Raw genomic sequence first — 10,540 nt, forward strand, 5'->3', positions numbered from 1 at the left:
ACCGCGGTGGTAAGTACACTGTTGACAAGTTCGAGTACACGTGTGTGTGTGTGTTCACGATCGCTTGCTGGTCACCCAGCCAGTCTTCCCCATTACGAAGCGAGCTCAGAGCTCATACTGACCGATCTTCGGGTAGGACTGAGACCACAACACACTCCACACACCGGGAAAGCGAGGCCACAACCCCTCCAGTTACATCCCGTACCTACTTGCTGCTAGGTGAACAGAGGCTACACATTAATAAGAGGCTTGCCCATTTGCCTCACCGCGCCCGGGACGCCAACCCGTGCTAACCACTACGGTGTGTGTGTGTGTGTGTGTGTGTGTGTGTGTGTGTGTGTGTGTGTGTGTGTGTGAGATCATATGTACTTATATATAAACAAAAGTAGCTCTAACAACACTGCTGTTTCCTTTCTTGACAGATCCATAAAAAGACCAATTGGAGGAAAAGGAAGAGAGAAAGAGGAAAGAAAAAGAGGGGGAAGAAGAGAGGAAGAGGAGTGGGGAGAAGGGGAGGGGGAGGGGAGCGGGCGGCATGGTGCCCCCGTGTGGTGGTGATGGCTGCAACCCCGCTCCCCACCACCAACACCACCACCACCATCACCACCAATCCGAAACCCTACAGCACCAACCCCAGTACTACGTGTCCGCCGCCCACCTTCCCAACGCCATGCTGAGGTACGCACGCCCTCGCCCTCATACCCATTCACCATTATCTCTATCCTAATCCCACTTCCCCATTACCACCACCATCACCATTACCATCACCCTCTTATTAACCTTAAAGACATGAAGTACGCACGCCCGCACTCTTATAATCATCACCATTATATCTATTAGCCTAACCCCACCTCACCATTACCCTCATAACCATCACCATTATCTGTATCCTAACCCCATTTCATCTTTACCATTAACGTCTTATTAACTAACGCCATGAGGTACGCACGCCCACACCCACATACGTAACAACACTATTTCTTTATCATTTATCTCTATCCTGACACTACTTCACCATCACCATCATTATCACCACCATTACCTCCTTTCACCACCTTTCTAACACCATGAGGTACGTAAGCCCACCTCATAACTCATCACTTCTTTATTGTCTCTATTCGTCATCACCACCACCATTATTCCTTTGCTAACCCACACTTCACCACCTTCCCAACACCATGCTGTGGTACTACATACTTCTAACCTGACGAAGCAAGCAAGTTTTCCTACCTACCTATGTTTCAATTCCCATCGTAATAACCACTTTACCATCATTATCATAACCCCATGTACCTTACCTTCCTAATACCGCTTGTCCACACCCACACCGGTACTATCATCTCTTATCTTAGCTCCACTTTATCGTCACTATTGCCAGGCTCTAACAACTAAACATTATCACTAGAAACAGCGTAATTTTTGGCCACAATAATACTTACAATATCCGTTCTTAACCCTTTTAACTGCGATAACAAACAACTCACACCACTAGAGGCACTTTACACGAGGAGGAGGAGGAGGAGGAGGAGGAGGAGGAGGAGGAGGAGGAGGAGGAAGGAGGAGGAGCAGGATAAGGGAGGAAGCAGGAGAAAGGAGGAGCAGGAGAAAGGAGAAGCAGGATAAGGGAGAAGCAGGAGAAAGGAGGAGCAGGAGAAAGGAGGAGCAGGAGAAAGGAGGAGCAGGATAAGGGAGAAGCAGGATAAGGGAGGAGCACGATAAGGGAGGAGCAGGAAAAGGGAGGAACAGGATAAGGGAGGAGGAGAAAGAGGGAGGATAAGGAAAAAGGGAGGAGGAGGAAGAGGAGGAAGAGGGAGGATAAAGAAAAAGGGAGGAGGAGGGAGGAGGAGAGAGGAAGAGGAGAAAGGAGGAGGAGGAGGAGGAGGAGGAGGAGGAGGAGGAGGAGGAAGAGGAGGAAGAGGGATGATGAAGAGGAGGAAGAGGGATGATGAAGAGGAGGAAGAGGGATGATGAAGAGGAGGAGGAGGAGGAGGATAAATATATAAAAGAAGGAAATGCTAGGACACTAGGGCATATATGGAAGAAAAGAGAAAAAAGGTTTCCAATGCCCTTTCTATGTGATGTTTATAAAAGGCTTCACTGCGGAGGAAAAATAAACAGCTCGAACAGTATGCCATTAAAAAAAACTGTTTGGCAAATACCCGTCAAGCTAGAGATTAATTCATTCTAAGCCCATTAACCCCTTCAGTACCACGACGTGTTTTCATATTCATTCTGCTTACCATTTAAAGATTTTATACAGCTTCAGATACTTATGTAAGGATTAAAATAGTAAAGACTCTTACCATTAATCTTTTGCCCTCAATAGACCCTTCCTAATGTATATAAAATGTTCTTATTGTACACAAATCTCAAGGTAAAAATGTGTCCCAGCATTGAAGGGTTAACACAATTTCATTTCTATTATAATCTTTCTCATTTCCAGTTCCTGACATGACTATATACATACCACCATCACTCTCACGACTGTTATCATCAGTATTACCATTCCTATCATCATCATTATTCTTATTACTTCTCATATCAGTATTCCCTCAACTCACTTCCACCTCCACCATCTTCACTCTACAGTCACTATCATCATCATCATTCACCACTGTCACCATTCCAAACATCACCACCCTCATCACTATCATCATATCATTAACACTAGAATAATCACCATGCCCACTATTCCCAACCATTACCATCACCACCACCACCACCATCACTACCACCACTACCAACCCCCACGCCATCCCCCCTCCAGCATCACCACCTCTGTCATTACCTGTGTTTATGACTGGTTAGGAGGTTTCTGCAAGGTCGGACAATGCTCGTAAAATTCGATCTCACAGCCCTTGCCAGCATTGTTATCAAGGCAGCCTCCCTCCTCTCTCTCTCTCTCTCTCTCTCTCTCTCTCTCTCTCTCTCTCTCTCTCTCTCTCTCTCTCTCTCTCTCTCTCTCTCTCGTGACACTTCGGAACCGCATTCTCAAACATTCCAGCGGTTATCTCGAAGAAGTGTGTGTGTGTGTGTGTGTGTGTGTGTGTGTGTGTGTGTGTGTCATTATTATATTATCTATGATTTTAGTGATAATTTTACGATTCTACACTGGCCATGGGGAAAATAACAAAGTAAGTGAACGTTTCCAGGCTTTTCATGATTTCAAATACGGTGTTAATGAAGTTTCTACGAGAGAGAGAGAGAGAGAGAGAGAGAGAGAGAGAGAGAGAGAGAGAGAGAGAGAGAGAGAGAGAGAGAGAGAGAGAGAGAGAGAGAGAGAGAGAGAGAGAGAGAGAGAGAGAGAGAGAGAGAGAGAGAGAGAGAGAGAGAGAGAGAGCCCAGAACGTTCCAGTGCACCTGTTGGGAAAATATTAAGTAAGTGACCGTCTTTTTGGCTCAACAAGGAACCCCGGACACTCACCCTTACTAGTCCCTGAATATCTACGCCATTTTACTTAACACGATAGAGTTCTTAAGGGAATTAACGTGTTGCTTAGCAATATGAATCTGGCGCCTGTATTGCCAAACCACCACCACCACCACCACCACCGTTTCTACCATTTTCATTATCAACGTACCACCACCGTTACTCTTCCAAACCTCTTTACCATTAACGTTACCACAGCGTCTTGATTCTACTACTTCCTACATGTCGCTGGATATTCGTCCATTGAGATATTGTAGTCTGTCATATAGGACCACAACATCTCAATATCTCCGTTAAATCGAGGGTCGAGTGCAATTAGCAACACCAGAAGCAATGCGTGATGTCCTTAAAAGCCTCTACAAGTTAGCGATGAAAGAGGATCCAATATGCAACTTATTTCCGGTTCAAAGAATGGAAGTGAAGAAGTAAGGACGTCTCAGTGCTTGGCAATTAGGGAAAGATGCACCAGGAGGCATTTAAAAGGTTGATAGCGATTCAGTCTGTACCGTCAATGAGGGATTGCCACGTGTAAAGGTCTGATGACTTCTTGCAACTTCCTTTACATTCTCATCAGTCTTCCCTCATTAATCACCACCGATCTTTGAATAAAAATTCTCAAGGTGCTTCAATACACTGTTCCTTTCCTGCCATGACATCATGTTCATAGTTATCAACATTTTCATTTATCTATTTACCACCTTCCACCTCTCTGTCATTCTTTATCTTCGTGTTCAGTTTTGGATAGTGTACTTCACAAAACTTAGAAGTCCCAGAGGAGAAATGACTGAGTAACAAAATTCAGTTAAGGAGGAGACTTCAAGTTACGATGATGATGATGATGATGATGAAAAAAAGGAGGAGGAAAACTCAACAAAACAGCAGATGATTATCAAACGAACATATTCTTCTCGATAATTTCACCTCTCTCTCTCTCTCTCTCTCTCTCTCTCTCTCTCTCTCTCTCTCTCTCTCTCTCTCTCTCTCTCACACACACAAATACATACAAAAAATAAGTCGGCATTCTTTCTTCTATCACGATATCGAGTTGATAATTGCCACCTGCCCAGCACATCAACACACCACCACCACCACCAATACCATCCGCCTCTCAGCCTCACGGGGGAGACTCGAAGACAGCAGTGGGTAAAGAAAATGAAATTGTGCACCTTAGTTGACGCTTTGTTCCTCTCGCGGGGGATACGAGATACGAGGACTGGCGGAAAGAATGGAAGTGAATAGCGGGTTCTCTCAATGCTGCTACAAAGATGAAGTTTGAGTTTTATTTAGGTTACTGTTACTGGTGGTGCTTTAACCCCTTCAGTACTGAGCCGCTTTTTTACCTTGAGTTTTGTGCGCGATTTGATTTGATTGTATTTACATTAGGAGTGTGTATGCAGCTCAGAGGATTAATGGCCACAGTTTTCGCTATTTTAATCTGAAGCTGTATAAAATCATCAAATAATAAGCAGAATGAAAATGAAAACGCGGCATGGTACTGAAGGGTTAGGTTCTTGGTTAGATATGTTTTTTTTTATCTATTTATTTATTCATTTGTTTGATTATTGTACTTTTTATGCACTAGAGAGGAGACCCGAGGCAAACATGGATCGCTGATAAATGACAGCGGGTTCTAAACAAAGTAAATAAACAAAAACAAAAATAAAATTATATTCTTGTGTGAGACTAAAGTTGATGCGCCAATTTTAGCAACATTCTTTCGTGAGAGAGAGAGAGAGAGAGAGAGAGAGAGAGAGAGAGAGAGAGAGAGAGAGAGAGAGAGAGAGAGAGAGAGAGAGAGAGAGAGAGAGAGAGAGAGAGAGAGAGAGAGAGAGAGAGAGAGAGAAGGGCATGTGTGCTAAGTAAAATTGATGGGAGAGAGTTATTTACATGAGGAAGGCTTAAGGCTGGAAGATGAAAGAAGAAAAACTCACACGTAGCAATATAAAGATAAAAAGAAAATAAAGTAAAAATAACACACCAAAGGAAGACGAACGGGGAGAAAGGGATAAGGAAAACACAGAATAAAGACAAATAAAAAAAGAATGTACACAGATAAGATGAAAATGTGAGGAAAGAGAAAGGGAAGGGAGAATAAAAAGCAAAATTGGAGGAAAAAGAATACAAAGGATGGAAGGAAGAAATAATGGAATGAATGAATGAATGAATGAATGAAGGAAGGAAAAAGGAAGAAAGGAAGGAAAAATGTAAGGAAAGAAGAAAGGAAGGGAGGGAAGGAGGAAAGGAAGAATAGAAGGAAGGAAGGAAAAGAATGGAAGAAGGAAAGGAAGGAAAGGAAAGAAAAGAAGAAGGAAAGGAAGGAAGAAGGGAGAAAGGAAGGAAGGATATTAAGAGTTGTTGAGAGTACCAAGTCACGTTGTCCTGTGTGTGTGTGTGTGTGTGTGTGTGTGTGTGTGTGTGTGTGTGTGTGTGTGTGTGTGTGTGTGTGTGTGTGTGTGTGTGTGTGTGTGTTGACTTAAAATCAATCCAGTACACAAACATACACACACCCACCCACCCAACAAACCACCTACACACCCCCGTGCTCCATCAGCACACACACAGCCCACTAGCCACTCGCTCTGCCCCCACACACCCTTGACAACCATTAGCGCCTCGTGACGGTATGTTTGGACCGCATAATGAGGGACCTTCGAGGCTGTCTACCACCAAGGCCTACCACAGCCAATATTTACCCCGCCTCAACCGAAGTATACGAGATATAGTAATTTTTAGGTGTTCTTTTGTGTGTTGAGGGAAAGCATTGTGTTCCTAAGCCTTTGTAGTGTCATCTCTTATATTTTACGTGTGATTTTGAGTGTTGGGGAAATTACTGTGTTTCTAAGCCTTTTGTAGAGTCATTTCTTACATTTTGCAAGAAGCTATTTTGAATGTTAAGGGAAAGTATAGTGTTCCTAAAACTTTTGAACATTTTACTTTTTACAGGGTTTTACATTTTACAGGGTGAAGTGGATGATGCTTGGCGTTTGAAGGGTGATATGGGTTTTTTCTTGATTCTAGTGGTAGGTTAACAAGTAGCTATTCCACATCATCAAAGGAAAATCACTCACAGGTATACGATCTATTTTTATTTTCTATGAGCTTCAAAAATTTGTCTGATAAGAAACCAAGTGTGTGTTATTATGGACCAGAGTGGCAGATGGTTCTTCGTCTTTTCGTGATATTTTTATCGTTTCTTCCATTGAAGGTTTTGATTTGCTCTTCTTCACCCATTAGCAATCAAGCGTATAATTCACACCTATTCCATTAGTTCTTACATTCCTGCGGTGAATCCGGATAAAAGAGTCAATTCTCGTCCAAACAGCGGGAAATGTGATTTGACTGATTCACTATTCATGCATTCACTCACACGTGTTTGTCCGTCCGTCAGTCAGTCTGTTTGTCTGTCCGTTTCTCAAGACATCCCTGAACGTTATCAATAGATGTCAATATAATTTGTGGAGAAAAGTTAGAGCCTTAGGCCGAGAAATAACAGGGTGAGGTTTTGAGTTATGAATGTTGATTTAGGAATTATTATTATTATTATTATTATTATTATTATTATTATTACTTTTATTATTATTATTATTATTATTATTATTATTATTATTATTATTATTACCATGGCTATTTTTTTCATCTATTTCAAAGTTTCCTAAGATTTCATGGGCGTAACGATTTCACAGCATATTTTTGTTATAAAAGAAGAAAGCGAGTATATAGACAGGCTGAGAATAAATAACGCCATATAAGAAGACGAAAAGACTATAAATAAATAAAAAAAAAAAATAGTGTGCATAAGAACAGTACAGTATTTCTATTTTCTGCTTAGTAAGGTGTTCTCTCATACAAGTCTACGGATCATACGAACCACGTTTTAATAACTCTACAGGTATTATTCACCATGTTTCATTTCACTATACTAAGACAGTTTACATACATTTCCAATTCATGCGTGACGCTGGTGGAGACGTGCACCTTCTCACTATTTTCTAACTGCTTATGAATCGACCTGATGTAAATTTTGACGGAGGCTTTGTCGTATGAATGAGTTCCGCTAAATCCATCTTGTATCACGTTCATATCCCTGCGAATCAATACTCTTGACACACATTAGGAATCATTATACAATGCACTGTAAACTCCATAATAATTTGATAAGAATTTGGAAAGGAAGGCATGAAAAAAAAACTAATCTCACAGGGAAGTGCCACTGTTAAGATAATACTTCCCGCCTTACAACTGAACTGAACTGAACTGTGGCCCGCTGCTGCCGTGTCTGTATGTTCTAATTCCTCTTATATAAAGCTATTTTCCTCGATAACTGATGCTCCTCCGATATGTTACTAGTAGTCATAGTATTGTACATCTCTGTGCATTTACCCCGACAATGTGAATCTAATGTGACTGAACGAACGAACGAAAACTTTGTCGCATGGCTGTGGTTTATTGTGACGCGACTATATCGTCTGGTGTTCTTCTCCCACTTAGCTGGCACTCCCGATAGCCGATGCTGTTATGACGCGTGAAGATTCGTTAAGCATTACCCACTCAATACTTCTACACACTGAAAATCCAAAGTAAAATGCATCGTAGTAGTAGTAGTAATAGTAGTAGTAGACATATAAATAGAAGTAGTGGTAGTATAACAAGGAAGCATACGAAGATAAAACGATCAACAATAACCCTACTATACTACTAATGCATATTCTACGAGTTAAACACAAAGGAATAAGTTAAGGGTGAGAGAGAGAGAGAGAGAGAGAGAGAGAGAGAGAGAGAGAGAGAGAGAGAGAGAGAGAGAGAGAGAGAGAGAGAGAGACGAATCACAACACAGAGGACAAATAAAACATCTCACCATACCGTTGGCGTGAGGAAGTGACGACGCACTACACTTCAAGCGGTTCCGCCTCCGTCAGCACACGTGTGAGCTTCTTAGTGCCTCAATAGCCTTGGCAACCGCTGGAATAGAGAGACCCATGCAATGATATCATACGAACCACTTGGTGTTAATTCTATAGCATCGTAGTAGTTGGTTTACTATTATTTTTTCCCTTTCGTCTTTCTGATATGAAAAAAATATTGAGGTAGTGATTGTCTTATTTCAGAGGTTTAGGTTAGTTTGAGTAGATATGATTAATAAATATATGATCTAGTGTGTGTGTGTGTGTGTGTGTGTGTGTGTGTGTGTGTGTGTGTGTGTGTGTGTGTGTGTGTGTGTGTTAAGCGAGTGGGTGGGAGTCATTGACCGTGTGAAAAAAAAACGTGAGTGATTGACAGAAAGAAAGAATGAGTAGAGAGAGAGAGAGAGAGAGAGAGAGAGAGAGAGAGAGAGAGAGAGAGAGAGAGAGAGAGAGAGAGAGAGAGAGAGAGAGAGAGAGAGAGAGAGAGAGAGAGAGAGAGAGAGAGAGAGAGAGAGAGAGAGAGAGAGAGAGAGAGAGAGAGAGAGAGGGCGTTTAACTATGGTGAGTGAATGAGGCTGATTTAGCGGAGAAAAAATATATATAAAACATCATTCTATCTTCCTCTTCCTCTTTCCCTCTTCTTCCTCCTTCACCTCTACCCTCCCTTCCCCTCTCCTTCCTCCCCACCAGTGTCACCCTATCCCAAACCTCCCTTCCCCACAACTCTTCCCCTCATATTTCTCCCGCATTCCACTTCTCCCATTCCTTCTCTTCCTCCCATTTCTCCTACCCTCCTCCCTTCCCCCTCCCTAGTTCTTCTACCCTTTCCCCATCCCCCCTCTTCCCCCCCAAGAGCTGACCTGAGGGTGTAAGGTAACCAAGGGTATCGAGAACGAGAGAGAGAGAGAGAGAGAGAGAGAGAGAGAGAGAGAGAGAGAGAGAGAGAGAGAGAGAGAGAGAGAGAGAGAGAGAGAGAGAGAGAGAGAGAGAGAGAGAGAGAGAGAGAGAGAGAGAGAGAGAGAGAGAGAGAGTGTTGTGAAATAGTTGTCCTCCTCCTGTTGTGAAATAGTTTATAAAGTAAGAATAGGAAAAATAAAAAAAATATTGCTAAGTTTCCCAAAAGACGACACTAACAACACGATCCATACACATGAACAGCGTTTCCCGTAGCAAGGTTAAGAAATCTGTACGTTTTTTCCTTATTTTAACGCGGGTTATATGTTGGTGATACTTGGTTGCGACGCTTTCCAGACTGCTGCTGTCAAACGCTGTCAGACATTGAGGGAAGCCAAGGAGTCTCTATGATATACTGACTACCCAGCGTGTGTTTGTGATTCAGTTTGTTATCCTGTGCTTTCAACTGTATCTTTTGGAGGTGTGTCATTGAGTGTCTATTATTGTCTATTTTGAAGTGTTACTGTGCTCCTATTTATGTTAGTCCGTGTTATCAAGTCAGCGTCACTGTTATCGGATACTAATGAATGTCTTATTAGCAGCTCTTTCAACTTTTTAATAACTCTTTTACACAAGTTTTTTCGGGGTTCATTGTGTATTATGCAGCTTTATTATAATTTTTTCTATCAGTCATTTCTATTATTATATATCATTATTAAAATCAATGCTATTCATATCATTACTAGCTCTCCCAGTTCTTTACTAACTGTTCTACACACAAAGTATTTCTAAGTTCAGTTTGCATTCTGTAGTTCTTACTATTATCAATATTATCAATCATTACCATCATTATAATGAACGCTATTTGTATCATTATTACCATTACCATAATCAACACTATCTACATAATTACAAAATACTTCTGAGTTCAGTTTGCATTCTGTAGCTTTTATTTCAATAATTATAATCAATCATTACCATCTTTATAATGAACACTATTTGTATCATCATTAGCTTCCTTCAATAACAATAACAAACAATACTGTCATCAACTCTGGCTGGCATTATGAATAGCTCTTTTCTTCTCCTTTAATCTACAAAAGCCTTTCAGCTCACTTGTAGCGTTAAGAGCCTTTGTGTACACCAGACCAGTTAGTTCACCACCCTACCCACGACCACACTCTTCCATGCAAGGCTCCAGTGCTGTGTTAGTGCTGGGAGTTGCTGGAAATAGTAATATTACCCCAAGGAAAATAACCGTCTATTCCACTATACAACTATTCATTCACCCAGCTTGCATCCCCGGTCCTTCTCT

At 41.7% G+C, this 10,540-nt stretch overlaps 2 protein-coding genes across 8 annotated transcripts in view; one reads left to right on the forward strand and one right to left on the reverse strand.

Moving 5' to 3' along the window:
* LOC123518229 (phenoloxidase 3-like) overlaps nucleotides 1-10,540 on the reverse strand; it is a 57,060-nt gene that overhangs the window by 41,774 nt on the left and 4,746 nt on the right. For 4 of the 7 annotated variants that reach the window (XM_045278949.1, XM_045278942.1, XM_045278944.1 and 1 more), the window contains exon 2: nucleotides 8,291-8,389. The gene's annotated coding sequence lies outside the window, so the exon portion shown is untranslated. Of the gene's footprint in view, nucleotides 1-8,285; nucleotides 8,390-10,540 lie in introns of all 7 variants that reach the window. The other 3 variants (XM_045278945.1, XM_045278947.1, XM_045278948.1) reach the window with 1 other exon arrangement.
* Nucleotides 536-10,540, forward strand: part of LOC123518012 (transcription factor MYB120-like) — a 14,567-nt gene continuing 4,562 nt past the window's right edge. The window contains exons 1-2 of the mRNA XM_045278512.1: nucleotides 536-678; nucleotides 10,373-10,436. Of these exons, the coding sequence (XP_045134447.1) occupies nucleotides 536-678; nucleotides 10,373-10,436 (207 nt within the window). The remainder of the gene's footprint in view (nucleotides 679-10,372; nucleotides 10,437-10,540) is intronic.

Source organism: Portunus trituberculatus, chromosome 43 (genome assembly GCF_017591435.1).
Source record: "Portunus trituberculatus isolate SZX2019 chromosome 43, ASM1759143v1, whole genome shotgun sequence".
NCBI lineage: Eukaryota > Metazoa > Arthropoda > Malacostraca > Decapoda > Portunidae > Portunus > Portunus trituberculatus.